Consider the following 18,212-nt stretch of genomic DNA (forward strand, 5'->3'; position numbering starts at 1 on the left):
CTTATTTTGCTTATTGCTAACAACTGGTTTTTTTTTTTAGAAGTAATTTCTGTATGATTGCTACTTGGTCTGAAGTAGTATGCTTACTATCTTCTTTTTCTTTTTTTTTTTTTTCAATGTGGTCAGATGTGTTATCTGATCCTCTGGCCCTTCCCCATTTTTAATTGTACACATGATTACTGAACACGAATTGTTTCTTGGTGGATGTGTGTAAAATGCTGGAGGCACTGATTGACACTTCAATGGTACGCCTGGTTCCTGAACACAAGTTGCATTATTCTTTGCCAGACTGAACCACCAGGCTCTACAGCAGAGCCCTCTGGTGGGCGGGGGAATTGATGCTGTGCTGACTCCCGCACATCCCACCCTCCCCTCGGTGCCCCTGCCTCAGGACCCATTGAGGCCCAGACAGCCGCAAGTTCGACAGCAGCAGAGACTCCTCCAGGTATGGGGCAGGGAGGTGAGGGCAATGCCATCCCTTCCAGTAGTACAGACACAGACTCTCATAATGAAAGACTCTTTAGACTGAAGTATTAAGTTCCAAGGAGCCCTGTGTATTTGACACTAGCAACTTAGCTAGTCCTAGCACACTGTAGTTCCAAGAAGGTAGAGTTTTCTCTGTACCTGCCAGGCCCTGAGCAGGAGACTCCATTTCACACAACCATTTCCCTTTCCCAAAGCTTCAGGGGGCACACACATGCTTTAGTTTAAATGTGGAGCCCAGCTCACCTCAGCACTGATGGACTAAAGACCTACAGTTTGAATGCAAAATTTCATACACATGAGGGAGAAATAGATAGGAACAAACATACCTTTCCACCATTTGATGTCCGTAACATTGTGTTTCTATCACACTTCTGCTCTATTTAAGCCACAGGGTTAGCGTAGCAGAGATTACATCCTTGGAGGGTTCTGTCTTCGAGTCCAGAGGGTATAAAGACTTGACACTTCCTGGTAAACAGCCCCTCCCTCAGCACATTCTTGTTTCTGATTTCCTTGTTCCAGTATACGGATGAGGATGTGGCTCACTGGCAAAGCTCCTGCCCGGCATACACAGGGCCCTGGGTTTAATACCCAGCACTGGAAAGAAGGAGGAAGAGAAAGCTGGCAGTCTGGCTATTATGATAAATCTGTGCCAGATTTTTCTTTTTTTTTCCATAATTAACAAGTGATGTTTTTGTGTTGGAGATTTCTTGAAAAGACTGTTAAATGGACTCTCTTTTCCGGTCCAAAATGAGATGCAGCTTTATTTTTATGGACCTACATAGAAATACTGGGAGATTTGGAATCTCATGGGACAGGGTATATATGAGGGGAGAGCTATCTATGCTCTGTGAGGGAAACAGGCAAGAAAGCAGTCATGCAGAAAGAAACACAAAGGAAATTGTGTGTCTCAATTTCTCCATTGGAAAGAGAGAAAGAAAAAAGTAGTTCCCTAAGAATTTAAACCATGAGCCCAAGTGCAGCTGAAGTCTGAATGTAGTATGATCTGCAAAATTGTAGTTGATTGTATCTAAACGTAAACAAGGAGAAGTCAAAACAAACCCTCTAGAACTGAGCTCCAATTTATAAGGTGGTTATTATTACATCCTTATTTTGGATATACTATTTTGAAAGTTGTGATACATTATTAATAATATATGATAACTGGTTGGGTTAGTGTAGCCTACCAATGTATAGTCATTGTATAGATGCTATTGCCAAGGTGGAAAAAACAAAAACAAAAAAACCTACTCTTGAGTTTTGTCATTAATAAAATGGAAAGATCCCATGTATCAAGGATTAAATAAGAAAATTCAAGTAAAGCACTGGTTTGATGTTATTTCCAATATTTTTAGTAAGATAACTATTCAACAGAGAATGATATGTTCTTAATCCACCTTTCTACAAGTTTGGAAATATTTTTCATGACAACTATTTGAATATCTCTGTTTTAAGATTTGTTACGTCCAACTCACCAAGGAACCTTGTTGTGTTGCTTACTTATCTCTCTCTGCCTTCCAAGGGCGTTTTCAAGATTGCAAATAAGTCATTTCCTGACTAGGTGACATGTTCCTTTTCCCCCTGTTAGTGCATGCCCCAGTAATATTTCTTATCAACAACATCCATCCCCCTGGAGACAAAGAAAGGCACGAAACTTGTTCCTGTGTCTCAACTACATTTATTCCTCTTTTTATGATTGACTGTTGGCATAAAGAACAAAAGTCATCAATCGAGAAGTTCCTCTTTCTTGAAAGAGAACCAAGTGGATGGTGGCTTTTTATTGTAATGCTTCTGGTTCAACCTCCATTGTTTATGTTGAGACTCACCCTATGTGGACCCTAGGATGGCAAATCTACAAACACTGCACATCTGACAGTACCTAGTTGGTGTTCTCACTCTTTAAAAAAAGTCAAGTAATTGGGGGAATAATATGTAGACAAGTTTGAAAAAATACATATAAAGAAAATCTAGTTGGGTCATCAAAATGGGTATTTGAATGGAGTAATTAAAGGCCACTAAGAAGATTTTTTTGTTGTTACTTTTCACGTGATGCATACTTGGTTTCTTCTGTACCTTAGAAGTGTTTTCCAAGAGCTATGTGTTTGAGCCAACTTAATCTGGACATACTGTCTAGTTTCATGCTGCTAAGTCATTTCAGAATTTCTATGGGCTAGTTTATAGTCTATGAAAAATAAAAATGGACTCCAAAGCTATCCCCCTAACTATCAGAGAAGATAATCCGTGATGGGTGTCACCTGGCAGTGTGAGAAGGTAGCTTGTGGGACGCCAGGCAGAGGATGTGAAAGAAGGAGAAACAGTAAGTGCACAGGATGTCTCTGGACAGTGAGCACTGGCTGCCAAAGGAAGCCAGCTTGAACTCGGGGTGGTCTGAGGAGGTTTCTTGGAAGAGTAGATTCGTATCTTACACTTGAAGGAAGAGCAAGGTTTGACAAAGTAAAGATGGAGGATGAAGTCTTGCTTCATATAATGCCATTTCTGTCAGTGACTGACTGGTGTGACAGTGCTCCCTGCAGATTTTAGTGTAGCTAAAACACTCCTTTACCTCATGACGTCATAGCCTTCATTAACATCATAGCATCATCACAGCACACTGCCAATGTGTTTGGAGATTTCTGGTGAAAAGAAACCTTATCCCATTGCCAATTATTTAAAAGCATCACAATAGTTAACGCGAAGTGCTCAACACTAGAAAAGAATCATCGCCACCGCCCCATGTGTCTGCTTATTTCCTATACTCTATATGGTTATTTTGGAGGATAATCCTATTTACCGAAATACCTTTCATTATTGGAGATGTGCCTCAGTAGTAGAGCGCTTGTCTAGGATGCAGGAGACCCTGGGTTGGGTGATGAACACCAGAGGTTCAGTCTGTGGTAAACAGCATGTTGTGTTTTACGGTTTTAGTAGCAGCAGCCTCTGCATCCTGTTTTCCATGTCTCTAAGTTGCATCCTTTATCTTGTGCCTCATTCAGTCTTTTATCATTTTGTTCATTGTGGCCCTAGTAATAAGCTGTTCAGTGTATCCTACAGCCCAGGTGTGTGGTTGGCTCCGCCACCTGTGTTTTTCTTAGTACGTGATACACTGTCCAGGCAATGCAAGGATCACCTGTGCCACATTTTTGAGACTATATCCCACCATCATTTCGCTGCAATGGAACAGATAAAAATGTGTATTAGTAAAATCTATTCAGACATGTCTTAGCCCCACAATTTCAAGGGTCTACCCTAATCTTTTTCTTTCTTTCTAGATGCAGCAGCCCCAGCAGGCCCCCCAGCCCCAGCAGCCCTCACAGCCCCAGAGTCAGGCCCTTGGTCTCCAAGCAATGCAGCCCCAACAGCCTTTGGTAAGGACCTGATGTTTCAGAACCAGGATGTGGGTTTCTACTTTAAAGTAGGTTCATTGTCCAATGCCATGAAATTTTAAGAGTGAAATAATCTTGATATACTTGGCCAGTTTTCCTATAAGTCTATCAGGGTTTGGTTGATATAGTAGTTGACATACTTGATTTTTTAATAAATAATTAATATACACTAATAAAAATTTCAATATTCAAATAAAAATTATGCTTTAATAAACATTAATTAATAACACCATTCTTCTTTTTGAAAAGAAAAACATAGAGCATTCAATGGATGAAAACCTTACCAGTGAGTTATGAAGCGTTTTTTATAAATAGTAAAGAATGATCTCATGTGCTTGTTAAGATTATCTTCCTTAGATTTTTTTTATAACACTCTTAGAAGTGCTCTGTAAAATAATGGCCTGAAGAATTAAATGAAATCTGTCTTGATCCAGTTAGCATTTTCTGCAAGAATTTGCATGTTGTTCATAATCTACATTCCACTTCTCTAACTTCTCAAGTTGAATTTGGGGACATGGACACACTACGGATGTTTTGAAAGTTTCGGTGATTTCCATGGGCTTGTTACCTGTGAGTTCTCCCTGGGGCCTGTAGGCTGCTATACTCATTGCCACTGGGAAGCAGCAGTGGAGGTGGTTATCACCGCAGGTTTTGGAGAACAGCTTCATGGATCTGTAGCGAAGAGAAGTAGCATGGAGCCACGGCAGCACATTAGAGAGGGTCGGTAGAATCACTTGCTTTAGCCTTGACCCAAACAGGATTCTCCTACTGTGATATCAGCCTATGAGGGAGTCCCCTAATATATAACACTTGCTGCTCTGGCCAGCTGAGTCCTATTTTTCAGTTCCCTTATACCAAAGTTCTAGCTTTTCCAGCTTTGATTGTTTTTGTTTTAAAAATATTTATGACATGTATTGCCATCTACTTCAACCATTTTTGCTTTGTTTTAAGTAGAGGCAATATGGAACTTGGCTCTTGGTCACCAGGAGCAAAGAGCGGGCTAGGATGACTTTTCTAAATACTGTAAGGAAAAGAAAAAGACTTTCAGATAGAACGCTGCCTGTAGACCCAGTGTTCCACCCGGAAGTAAGTTCTAACGTGTTTTCACATAATTCCAAACCCACAGAAAAGTTTTAAGAACAGTACAAAGACTCACCAAACTGAGAGCCTGGTTGCCAGGTTCCTTTCTGATTCACTCTCTTCCTTTAGTTCCCGCTCATATCCTCCTGATCTCCACATATCAGTAAGCTATAGCCACGTACCTCTTTAATGCTAAATATTGCAATTTGGTTCTTTTCCCCCCTAAAGCAAGATGGTTGGAGATGTAGTTCAGTTAGCAGAGCGCTTGCCTTGGCCTAATGAGGTCCTGGGTTGGATCCTCAGCACTGCAAAACAAACAAACCCCCACAAATGTAAAAATCCCTGTCTATGATTTCTGAAGTCAGGAGGCTGAACACTGATGCAGTATTATGATGCATACGTGGTTTGTTTGTTTGTTTGTTTGTTTGTTTGTTTTTGCAGATTACAGCAGTGGTAATTCAGTATCCTTCACTGCCTGTGGTTTCTTGGCTCGGCCTCATTGTGTACTATTTAGCTTCTGTGTCTACTTTTCCCAGGTGGAATTTGCACCAATTCCCCACTGCCCCACACCTTGTCTTAGTGATGATGGGGTAGCTGTTTTATTTTGTAAATGTTACTCAGCCCGATTTACTGCTTAATCTTGACATCAGCCAGTTTATGTATTGAAGAGATGCTGCACCTTACCCAGTCAGGGCATCACAAGAATTTTTGTAATGGCTACGGAAGTGGGGTCTCTTGGGTTCCCATTATGAAGTTACCAACCACTCCTTTTTAAGGGATGTATTTCATCCGATCTATCCTATTGCCCATCAGACACGCACCCACCAGTGTTGACAATGGCCGTCTTTTTCCGTTTTCCCTGTAGAAGGAGAAAAACGCTTACTTTCCAATGCTGTTGTTTTGTTTCTAGGGATGCTATTCCACTCAAATAAAGAACTTTCCCCTTGATGTTTGTCTATCTTTAACTCATGTTTCAAATACAAAGAAAGATGTTTTTAAAGGATTTTATTTGTTTTTGTTATCTGTCTATTTGTATGTCTGAGTGTTGGGGTATACTTGTGAGTATAGTGGATAACAGAGACCAGAGAAGGCATTGGAACTGAAGATGAAGGCAGTTGTTAGCCGCCTAAGAGATAGATGTGGGTGCTAAGAGCTGAACTTAGGTCATGTGGAAGAGGAGTGTTGGCTCTTAAAGCTGAGCCATCTCTCCAGCTCCAGAAAGTGTATATTAAAAGTGAAATCTAGCATTTGACCCCTTTCTTTTAAACCTTTGCCACTACTAGGAGCACTTAAAATTCTTATTCCAACTTTACTATTTGTTGCTGTATAGCATCAGTCAGTGAAGTTTGCTGATTTAAAAAAAAATCACCAAAAATCTTGCCTAAGGCTGAAGTAGTAACTCAGTGGGAGGGGGCCCTTGTCCAGCATATACAAGACCCTGGGTTTGATCCCCAAGGCTGTAAAACACTGAAAACTTTTCTTTCTGTTGAGTAGGTTATTATGCCAGACAAAGAAAACTTAAGAATAGTCTCCGTTTTCTTTCTATACACAAGACATTCTAAAGGTGTTTTGACAGAAAACCAAAGTTTCTGCAGGTAGGTCATGTTGAGTATTTGATGCTGACTGGGAAGATTCTAACTCTTTTCATCCAGATGGAAAACAAAGATTTCCATGCTGCGGTGCTCTTGTTACAAGCAGTACTGCGTGTGATCCTGATGGAAGTGACTGTCACATAATTATGCCTTCCTAGTGATTTATGATGCAGATGAGTCCTTTACTATTAATGTAAGGAACCCAATAATTTGGGAATGGTAGCTTGTATAGCTAGTAATTTCTAACAAGTAAATGATTGTACAGTACCATTTTAACAAAAACATGAACTTTAAATTTAGAACTACAATTATTGCTGAATATATGATAATTATTGCATATTTTAAACTTGACTCAGATATGTAATAAAAATATACATCTTATGTTCTTCACAAACAATAAAATTCCTATGCTTAAATTACCTATAGTTATTTATATTTAGTCTATATTTTTTTTCTTACAATGAGAGTTTAAACATTCGGTCCCCACGAATATATAGCTGCCATCCTAAGATAAGTTATTGCTACTTTAAAAAGAAATGACTTTAGGAGCTGAGGAGATGACTCACTTGGAAAAGTCCTTGGCACAAAAGCACAAGAACCTGACTCCAGATCCCAACACCTACATGCAACAAGCCAGGCTTGACAGTGTGCCTCTAAGTCCAGCAGAGGGCAGGATTGCCAGAGCTCACTGGCCCATCTGCCCAGCCATTGGCAAGCTCTAGATTCACTGAGAGCACCCGTGCAAACAATCACAGGGGTGGGGAGAGCAACAGAGGACAACACCAGATGTTAGCCTATGCACCTCTACATTAGACTTATTTGGGGTAGGCTGAGGGCTGAGTGAGGGATGTTCTTTCACCTGTAACTAAATCTTACCTCAGTCCATACGTAATATGATATCTTAGTTACTTTTCTATTGCTGTGAAGAGACACCATGATGAAGGCCAGCATAAAACAAAGCATTTTATTTTATTGGGGACTTGCACATAGTTTTAGAGGCAGAGTCCATGGCCATATGTGGTGAGACGGCATGCAGGCAACAAGCAGGCAGGGGGCTAGAATGGTAGCTGAGTGCTGACATCCATTCTGTAGGTCAGAGGCAGAGAGCATAAGACTGGGCCTGGCATGGGCTTTTGAAACCTCCAAACTCACCCCCAGTGACATACCTCCTCCGAAAAGGCCACCCCTCCTAATTCTTCATAAACAGTCTGCCACATATGGGCCAGTGGAGACCATTCTCACTCAAACTACCACGTCTGAGAAACGCAGAACGACATGTTGGAGGAATAACATGTGCTCTATTCCTAGCATGTGCTCCACGATTCCTGATGGATGGCAGCCCCAAATGCCTTACCTCTAGTGGTTATTTTGGATAGGGTAAACAAAGAAACTTAATTCTGTTACTAAACTGTACTGATAGGTCTGGAAGGCAAGTTTCTTTAAACCTCCCAGTTACAGTTGAAAGCAGCAGCAGAGGTATGTGAAGTCACCTAAGATACCCCCAGTAAGTCACTACCTCTGAGTCAGAGCTCGTTAAAGGGAACTTGGTATTTTATTCTTAGATCATAGTTGTGTAAATATTTAACTGAGTTATGGTATGTAAAGAACATGCAAACCTAATAAGGATTTCTAAGGCAGTTTTGGTGATTTTTAGTGTTTTATTTTTCAGTTTTTCGAAACAGGGTTTCTCTAGGTAGCTTTGGAGCCTGTCCTGGAACTCACTCTGTAGACCAGACAGGCCTTGAACTCAAGGAGATCTGCTTGCCTCTGCCTCCAGTGCTGGGATTGCCATCACTGTCTGGCAATATTGGTGATTTTTAATGCTATAGATTGTGTTTCACCCACTGGCTTAACATCCTACCTTCCCAAGGTAATTCAGAGCATGGAAGATGACATTTTTCTTCATGATGCTCGTAAGAAAGTAACTTAAAAGAAATAAAAGTCTACTAATGGTAAATTTAATGGAGGTGAGTAGTGGTTGTTTAACATTTTTTTGTGCTATTTGGCAGAGTGCTTTAAATTCCCACCAAGAAACACAGTATTGTTTCAGTAGAGAACAGTCTCATAAATAATTCAAGCAGGCATTATTACAGCACAGTGACCAAATGCTGTGTGTGTGTGTGTCTGTCTGTGTGTGTGTCTGTGTCTGTGTCTGTGTGTCTGTGTGTGTGTGTGCCTGTGTGTGTGTGTCTGTGTGTGTGTCTGTGTGTGTCTGTGTCTGTGTGTGTGTGTGTCTCTGTGTGTGTGTGTCTGTGTGTGTGTGTCTGTGTGTGTGTCTGTGTGTGTGTCTGTGTCTGTGTGTGTGTGTCTGTGTCTGTGTGTGTGTCTGTGTCTGTGTCTGTGTGTCTGTGTGTGTGTGTCTGTGTGTGTGTGTGTCTGTGTGTGTGTGTCTGTGTGTGAGTGTGTGTGTGTGTCTGTGTGTGTGTGTCTGTGTGTGTGTGTCTGTGTGTGTGTGTCTGTGTGTGTGTGTCTGTGTGTGTGTGTCTGTGTGTGTGTGAGTGTGTGTGTGTGTCTGTGTGTGTGTGTCTGTGTGTGTGTGTCTGTGTGTGTGTGTCTGTGTGTGTGTCTGTGTGTGTGTGTCTGTGTGTGTGTGTATGTGTCTGTGTGTGTGTGTGTGTTAGGATGGGCTAGGAAACTTAAAATGTTCAGACCTAAGTGTTCAATTTCAGCATTAGAAACTCTAGGTTTATAGGAGTGGTCGGTACTGAGAGATGTTCACATCATCAGAAGTCTTTCTTGGGTGTACTTTATATAGCACACTTGTGTACCTATGATGTTTATTTAGTTGTGAGCCTAGCTTTAACTGAGCCTTCTCTTTCCCACCAACCCCCACCCTTTGAGACAGGGTCCTACAATGCAGTTCTGGCTGCCCTGCATTCACAATCTAGCTCAGGGTGGCCTCTAACTAACAGAGATGCCGGCCTCTGCCTCCAGTACTGGGGTTAATGTGTGTGCTACTGCGCCCGGGTATACACACACTTTTAAATCATGATGATGATGTCATCGTGTTTTTCAGTTGCTGAACCATTCCTCTGCAGTTAAAATTTTGGAATGTTGCCAGTTTAAAAAATAGTACCGTTAAAGGTGTTTTGGTATGTATTCTATACCCCTTTTTGGTTGTCTCATAATAATAAACAGATGTAAAAACTATTTTTAACTACTTGTGTATATCAATAGCAAGGGCACAAGGCCTCAGGAGATTTAAGGAAAAAGTTCACATTTCCTTTTGATTACTTTCACTCTCTGAGATTTACTATTTTTTCAATGCCTTGAATTCTTCATAGTAAACATCTCTAACAGATCCATCTCTAGTTTTGGGTCTGCTCCCCCATTCAGTGTTTGGAGAAGAGAGTGGTGAGCTGGCTGCTGAGGAGGGGTGAGCTTGGACTCTGGGTTCTGATCAGTGCTGCACTAAGGGAGGAGTAAGTAGCAGTTACCACCCTCCTGATGACTTGCCCGGCCAGGCCACTTCCTGTCAGCCAGTGGTTACAGTGGAATTCAGCAAGTGTTAATTTGGTTTATTCAGTAGAAGCCAGCACCCCTTCAGGTGTTAGGGAGCTTGTCATGAAAGTGCCAAGTGTGCTCTTTGCCACCAGGGAACGAAGAATCATAGGAAATGGCTGAAGGGCAATGTTGTACATGGCAGGTAGCATGTGGTGGCTTTATCTTTTTAGTCTAAAAGCTTCAGAGGTTGAATTGGCTTGCTAGAACTGCTGTACAAAGTGCATGAACTTAGCTTAAAATTGGAATTATTTTTCCCTCTTGGTTCTGGGAACTGGAAGTGAAAGATCGGGAGTCAGCAGTGTTGGTTCCCTCTGTGTGTTGGTGGGCGAGCCCGTTCCAGCCTCTCCCGCTGCACCAGCTGTCTTTGGTAGCCAGGCTCTGCTTGACCTTCACACAGCATCCTTGCTGTTTGCACCAGTTTGCCCATGTCCCCGTTTTTATGAGAATACCATTCGTATATCAAGTTCTGTTATAATAAAGTTCATTTTGACTTGATTCCCTCTGGAAGGGCTCCCTCTCCGAGTGAGGTTACAATCCGAGGTCCTAGGGTTTAGGACTATAGCTTTTTTATTTTGAATGATATAGTTGAAGTCCTAACAGAGATCAAAAGATAAAGAAATCTGGGGAGCCCATGGAGGAAAGCTTGAATGTAAGTGACCTTGAAAGGCAGTATTTGACCTGTCCCCTTTGACTGTTACCTTGGTTGGTTCCCTTTAGTTGATAGCATCAGTTGGGTCATGGTAGACAGTGACTACCAGCACCCGTGGCTAACTTGATTACTGTACTAAAGTGTTTTTAAGGTCAAAACTGCCATAAGACAGAAATCGTCACATCTTTGAGATGTCATCAGGAGACTTCTGTGAAATGAGCGTGGAAGGTTAAGAAAAGCCCATGCCTATCAGTTAACTGTAGAGACAACTTAGTGTCTATGCTTGTGCCATTTGTCTTCTGTGAAGGAAGGACCACTGACAGTAGACTCTGCCCTTCCTGGGGAAACACCTGTGCTCTCTCAATCTTTGCCATAATTGTAGTTGCTGACTTACAATCTTTAAAAGGCTTGTATGTTATGATTAAAGTATTTTTTAGCTAAATTTGACAGATGAAGTTCATATTTTCCTTAAAGCTGCTTCCAACATTTAAGAAAATAATATTCACACCATGCTTCTAAGTATTTTCTTTCCATTTTATGCTGTCTTAATTAGGTGACCTGAAATACATTGGTCTTTAGGCAAGGCTCCTATTGTATTGCATTTTGCCTTTCAAAAAATGTATATGACAGCAGCATTAGTTAGTAATACTGTATCTTTGGCCAGCAGCAATATGTTATACTGGTCTTCCTCAAGGAGTTCGTTCATATGTTCTGTTCGGAGAAATCAATGTAGTTTTTAGAGTGCCCTTGGGATGCAGAAGCCAAATGGCACAGATCATCTGGATCTTGGGAATATTAGTAGTGAAGGTTCATAGTCCTTTCTGTTTGATGTCTGAATCCAAACACCTCTGAAAGTGCAAGGGTAAACAGAACATCCAGCTCTTTCCATGTATCCTAGAGCACCCATGGGGATGCTTGACTGCAGAAGGACAGGGTGAAGGGAGGGTAAGGTCAGCCCAGATCACATGGTGAGAGTTAACCTTTGACACACACTGAACTCCAGAATATCTGTTCCAAACAGTTTGGGTAAATTTAGGATAGTCAGTCCTGCATCAGGATTAAGTGTGGCCATATGTGTTTATAGTGCCTAGAATAGTGCAGGGCATGTAGAACAAATTGATAAGTAGGATTCTGAATAAGCATTGAAAAGAACTGATTTTTTTAAAAAAGCACTTATCTTAATGATTTTTCCATATAATGGAAATGGTTTTTATTCTCTTTTCCAAGAACTGTATGTGGAGAGGGTGGGAGAACTCTAACACTGGTATTGGAAATGGCTTCTCGGCTTTAGATGTCATATAAACTTAAGAGTCAGCTTGGCAATGCCATCTAAATTAGAACTTTGAATTAAATTTGAATTTCAGGCAAGCAGTTAGCAAAAGAGTTTTCTCAAATCTCCTGTTGGGCTACTTGGACTAAATGCAGCTTTTGTCCCATGAAATATTGAATTAGTGAAATGAATATTATCCATTGGCTGAGATTCACATTTAGCCTTCTGTATTTTTATTTTCTACATTGCTGACAATCCTAGGCTACTTTCAGTCATACCGACGATCTCCAAGGAAGACATAATCATGTTGCATTCACACTGAGAATGGTCTTTTTAAAAACTCCTCAGAGATGTGAGGCAGACTAAGGTAAAAGCAACTCAAATGTGTTCCAGGCATATCAGACCTCTAAGCCTGGTGGAGGCAGAAGAGCGGAGATGGAGAGATCCAGGTTACCTGATGGAAGAGCCTGGGCCTTCCTGCCTTGGATGCGCTTAGCCAGCAGAGGGCTACGGCGGGAAAGGCTGGCAAAATAAAGCAAAGCTCCTTCTTAGCCGGCTTCTGCTCCTTCCCTTCCATCTCCTGGGGTGCTCTCTAGAGTGCTGTGCCAGCCTCCGCAGGGGTATTCCCTACAGGGAGACAGGCAAACACAGCACAGACTGAGGTAAATGGGAAGGGACCAGTGCTGTGTGTATGGCTAAGGGAAGCTTGTTTCAGAGCATCCCCGCTGTTTGCAGGCAACTAGAAGGCAGCCAAGGAGGAAAGAAGAAAAAAAAAAAAAAACAAGGAAGAGCTACTACTGTCTGACTTCCAGTGTTCAGAAATGACAGAGTACAGCTGGTGATTCTAATAGAAAGTAATTTTCCTTCTATCAAATGCTGATCAGTCCCCCTCCCCCCTCGAACATCAGCCACAGCTTATCGTCTGAGCTTGATGGGAGGAACTGCACATGGGTTCTTCGTCCCCCTTGTTATACTTCTGGTCTCCCTCACCGGGCACCACGAGAAAACCCTTCAAGTCTGAGTTCTTGGTGTCGAGCTCTGCTAGCCCTGCCCTGGCTCTCAGCTGGAGGTCATGATCCAAATGAGGTTACGCTAGCACACGTTACTCCTGGCAGGTTCCTTTCTGTCCACGAGGTCCACGGGCATTGGTGTGATCTCCACACCAGAGAGCTTGCATTTGCCAGCAAGAGGGATTCGGGCTGTCAGGCTATGCCTCCGGCTGGTGAAGAGTGAAGTGACAGGGGTCTTTGAATGAGTAGACTACCTCTGTAGCGTGCACTTCAAGACTCCACTAATAAAGGCCTCCGTGAACGCACTGTTTGCCGGCTGTATATTGAATGGCATTGTTTACCGGCTATGTATACTGTAGACACAAACAAGGTTATTCACTCTGGGCATGAGCCTTTTCTCTGTAGGCATGTGACAGTGGATTAGGCAAGCCAAGGTGCAGCCTGTGCCTTGTGTAGCATGGTAGCTGATTCATCTTCCCCTTGTTGCAATTGCAGTTCCCCAGGCAAGGCTTGCAGCAGACCCAGCAGCAGCAACAGACAGCCGCCCTGGTGCGACAGCTCCAGAAGCAGCTTTCTAGTAAGTACCCGTCTCAAGCGGAGCTGGGGGAGATGTGGCAATCAGCAGCTAGAAGCCTGGAACGGTGGGAACTCCTCAGAAACCGCGTGTTCTCTGTGCCACACTGCGATGTTTCGATCCCATTCTGACAGTAACGTTTGCTTTGAGTCAGAGGGCAGAGCTAGCTACGAGCTGAACAAACTTAACCCTAGAGGTTTCAGAGGACTGTAGACAGATGGGAGACAGGAAGTAGTAAGGCAGGGTGGGCAGCCCTTTTGGATTGAGGAATGGAAGAGAGAGGAGGTCACTGGTGACTTCTGCTTCTCCAATCATTCAAGCTCTTACCTCGATATGTGATTCCTGATTTTTTATTGATAAAGAATAATTAGATAAACACTTTGGTGCCATTTTAAGTATGTTCCTAATTGAAATAGAATTAAATCACCCTCCCCCTCCCTTTTGTTTAGCATCTCTTGGCTACATTTCGTTAAACCCTTCCCATACCTCTTCTATCAAGTTGATAGCTTCTTTTTATTTGATTGCTTTTGTTACATACGTACGTACATACATTCCTTTGTACATACATTTTTTTTTTTTGCTCTAGCTGTTACTTAGTCAGTATGGTCTATTAAATAATCTGTGATTAAACAATGAAACGGAATGAGGTGTTAGAGCCAATATTCTTTCCAAGAATACAGTCTGAAGGCGGAGGTTAGCACTACGGTGTTTACAAGTCAGTCCCGAGGAGCCAGGGAGCATGTTGGCCTGCTCTGCTGTGTCCCATAGCACCGCCCTTGAGCAAGTTAGATGAGTCAGTTTCTCTAATCCCAAAGCATTGTGTTGGCAAGTGTGAGATTCTCACATGGAGGCGTCCCCTCTACAGAATGCACTTGGTCGCCCAGTGTGATTATTGGCCTAGGGTCTAGCCAGTTGATTTGTTCCCCCTTACTGGAGGCTGTCCCTGACAGGAACACCAGAACAGAAGCATTATCTGCAGCACAAGTTTGTTCCTGTAACGGTTAACTCTGCTTTTCCACTAGGTAACCAGCCACAGCAAGGAGTGACCCCCTGTGCGCACCCTTCACACTTTTGAATCTGAAAGAGAAGATGCGAAGTTTATGTTTGCACTGAGAAACAGAAAATCAAATTTATTAGTCATCATAAGAAGTCTCCTTTGGTCTTTGAGTTATTTATGTTTCCCTATATTTTATGCTACACTTCTTGCAGAGGTATTTAAATAAGTAAAGAAGTTGTGGTTTGGTTTTATCATTTTCAAAGTAGGTTGTAAAATGTGGATCACGCAGGCCTACTCCAGATAGTGTGATTGGTAGCTGACCTTTTGAAACTGGTGCTTTTTATCTCATATTTACATAATGAATGAAGTACGGTAGGTTTAAATATTTATGTATTAATGAATGATTTTTTTAAGCCTGTGGTAGACCAAACTACTGATTTGAAAGATGTGGCAATTCTCACGGGAGAATGACACATTTACTCTGCATCCCCCTGTGAGGGCGGGGCGAGCATTGATTCGCATCGTTCTAATTTGAAATGTTGATCATTTCATAAGCACTTTATAAACTTTGTTCCCAGTTATGAAGGACTTTGCTTTGCTTTCGTTTTGTGGTCCAAAGGTGCTGAAACAGATTGTTGCTTAGTACTTCCGCTTCTTCAGGGCTTCAGAGATGTGCGGGAGCCTCTTCCAAGTGACTGCACTCAACCTTGTTTCTGGTGGCCAGCTCTTTCACCAGATTCTCCGTGAAGGTACAGCAGCTACTGGAGGTCAGAAGAGCCACGGTGGAATCAGTTCATTTACTTACTGCCAGTTTTGGTAAAAACTGTCCAGTTTTGGTTCTTCAGAACCTCATGCCAACTTGAGAAAAAAAAAGATAAACAAATCTCACAGCTGGCCTTAGATTCTACTGTGCTTAGACTTGACACGGTTTCCAGAGAGTCTGGCTCCATAGTCCAGAAGACTCTGGTAATTCATCAAAGGTGTACTTACTGTTAATTTTGTATGGTAAGTATTTGCTATTTTGAATTTAATTATTAATGTTGGTGTCCGTCTTGGGTGTGTATTGCTTATACTGTATTTATAAACTGGTGCAAAAAGCACAAGTAAAGTAAATTATACATCAAATTTATTATAAAGAAATAGTAACTATTTTAACTTTGTTCAAGTATGTGGTAATTTGCTCCTATTAGAGTGAAAAAAATACAGTAAATTATTATCAGTTTGTGTAACTTAAGAGTATTCCATATAATATTTTTTTAGAATTAGATGCATAAAATTTTGAATGTGAAAATTGCAGGGCATTTTAAGACACATGTAGGGAATCTTCCCTTGTTCTTTGTTGGGTTCATTTTCTTTTTGCCGTATGATTTCACATGTAATGTAGTCAAGCATACTGTGAATAGATTGTCTGTGAAGAGCAAACCATGTAGAACTACTTTTTAAAAATGTAGCTAGTACAACTTTAGATAATTTCTTTTGCAGATCATTATATAAATAGTTTATATCTTCCTAGGTGAGTTACTCATTCAAATGACCTCAGATACATGTTTGCTTCCTTTGCCATGGCAACATCCATGTGAACTGCTTTGTACACTGTGAAATATAGCCCTCCAGCCTGCTTGTTTTGTGTTTACTCTGGGCTGGGAAAGACTTTTGCCAAACATTAAAGACCATTCTTTTCACTAAGTGAGCATTCTATCTGCTTTCGACAATGCAGTCCATTTCAGTCAGCTTTGCTTTCCTCTCCGGAGTCATGCTTCCAGCTCACAAACATAGTTTTCTTCAAAGTAACATACCACGTGACTGCATTGGCAGAACCACCGCAGCGCGAATGTTGTGCCTAGTGGGTGAGTCACGCCCTGTTCCTTCTGGTCTTTACTCAACGGTTGTTGGTAGTTAAGATTCCAGTTTCAGTCTGAACCATCCTTTTCTGTAGCTCAGCATCGCACACAGCAGCAGGAGTGGGAGAACTGTGTAGCGTTTGTACGCACTTTACACTTTGCCGAAGTTGGCTTACTCGTCTGTCTGCACACAAAGGCAATGGTCCCTTTGTTGCTGTCTGTTCTATTTCTTGAGATGAGGAAGGTCAGTCATGCTAAGGCCCTCTTAAGTAAGAGATGCCGCGGTGGCTGAGGAAAAACCTAGAACTGTTTTCCCCTGTGCATTATAAGGAAAGCAACTAGAATTTTTAAGTTTAGTTGTCATATTTACTGACACTTAATTCGGCACTCTGAGAAGGATTTTTATTTATCTTTCATAGCAAATGCATGCGGGTGGTATTAAAATAGTCAGAAGGGAAACCCCTATTGTGGATTATGGATAGGAAATTGTCTTAAGATAGAAAGCTCAGCTTTTTAAGATCAGACCTTGAACTATGATGGAATCAGGTATACTTAACCTTAATTTCTGGCTATAAGAACCACTTAATTTATGTGTTATATTACAGGCCGATTCATTTTAGGATTTCATTTCTTGTTTTATTTACCCTTCCTCATCTAAAAGTAGAGGTATCATTCCACCTCTGGCGGCCGTTGAGCACTGATGTTAACAGAAATCAGCTCATGGCTGAGGCAGGAATGATGGAGGTCCAGTGGAGTTAAGTCTCAAATGATTGACACAAGCTAACAAAGCTCTTAGCTTTAGTGTTCTAACCTAACTCAGTAAGACCCGAAAAGGCTCCTGCCATTCACACATAGATGACTATTTGATCAGAAGCCAGAGAAATTATGCTAAGGAAACCCCAGACTTTCGAATAAAAGAGGCAAATCATACAATTACCCCCATATATATTTGGGTTGAATTAAACATGGAATATAAGTACAGCGCATTACACAAAAAACATTCCGATTTTAAAGACAGGGGAACTTCATTATGTGTACGAGGTCTAGACTCTGGGAAAGGAGCGATTCCTCCTTAGAAAACCTCTCTTAGAAATGGCTCCGAACAGCTGGTGCCTTAGCCAGGTTTTAAAGTTAGAAAGTGGTTGTCCTTGCAAAGCCTTTTCAGGGTGACAAATGTGTGGACAGACGTGCAGCACCCTTTTCACATTCCCTGGCGTGTGAGCGCTGGGCTGCTCTTTCCATGGAGGAAAGCTAGCCTGCATCCGTTTGGTTGGCATGGTTTTTTTTTTCATGCGGGTATTAAAGCAATGAGAATTTTCAGTGTGAACAAGTGAACTACATCATAATCAAAACGGTTCAGTGCTTCTTTTCTGTAAGTTTTTTTTATCAACATGTTTATAAACCAGTGACAAAAATATGTGTACATTAAGATGTCCATAGACTGCAAATTCCATCTTTCCCAGTGTCTCCCCCTCTGAGTGCGATGTGTGTAACACTGGTAGAAGGCGGACACGAGGCGGCTGGCCACTGAGAGCGAGAGCAAGCTCTCTTTACTAGAAATTCAGGTGCATTTGCCATTTGTTATTTTGTAGTAGATTGTTCCTTCTTAATGTTTGTTATTTGTTGGCAAAATCAAAGTGCCTTAAGTTAAGAGTTCGAGTTGAAATCCATAGAAACTCAGCATCGTTTCCTAATGCATTTATTTTCAAGTCTCTTCTGCATGTCCATTGTAAATTTAATACTGTAAATGTATTCAGATTCATTTCCGTGCCTATGGCTGCCTTTGATTGAACTTCTTCCAAAAAAATAATAAACCCTTCAATGTTGAC

The 18,212-nt window shown here is 41.6% G+C and overlaps 2 protein-coding genes across 13 annotated transcripts in view; one reads left to right on the plus strand and one right to left on the minus strand.

Annotated features, from left to right (window-relative positions):
* The window catches only part of P2ry12 (purinergic receptor P2Y12), a 57,944-nt gene extending 56,991 nt beyond the window's left edge, over positions 1-953 (minus strand). Inside the window, exon 1 of one of the 2 annotated variants that reach the window (XM_075950616.1) lies at positions 813-953. The gene's annotated coding sequence lies outside the window, so the exon portion shown is untranslated. The remainder of the gene's footprint in view (positions 1-812) is intronic. The other variant, XM_075950614.1, reaches the window with a different exon arrangement.
* The window catches only part of Med12l (mediator complex subunit 12L), a 305,880-nt gene extending 287,669 nt beyond the window's left edge, over positions 1-18,211 (plus strand). For 4 of the 11 annotated variants that reach the window (XR_012908055.1, XR_012908056.1, XR_012908058.1 and 1 more), the window contains 4 exons: positions 289-445; positions 3,753-3,848; positions 4,367-4,952; positions 5,388-5,502. Coding sequence is in view for 7 of the 11 variants with exons in the window: in XM_075950605.1 (XP_075806720.1) it covers positions 289-445; positions 3,753-3,848; positions 4,367-4,594 (481 nt within the window). In the remaining 4 variants the exon portion in view is untranslated. Of the gene's footprint in view, positions 1-288; positions 446-3,752; positions 3,849-4,366; positions 5,222-5,387; positions 5,926-13,466; positions 13,549-14,567 lie in introns of those variants that run through there. The other 7 variants (XM_075950608.1, XM_075950609.1, XM_075950610.1 and 4 more) reach the window with 6 other exon arrangements.
* The last annotated feature ends 1 nt before the right edge of the window (position 18,212 follows it).

Source organism: Microtus pennsylvanicus, chromosome 16 (assembly GCF_037038515.1).
Source record: "Microtus pennsylvanicus isolate mMicPen1 chromosome 16, mMicPen1.hap1, whole genome shotgun sequence".
Classification (NCBI taxonomy): domain Eukaryota; kingdom Metazoa; phylum Chordata; class Mammalia; order Rodentia; family Cricetidae; genus Microtus; species Microtus pennsylvanicus.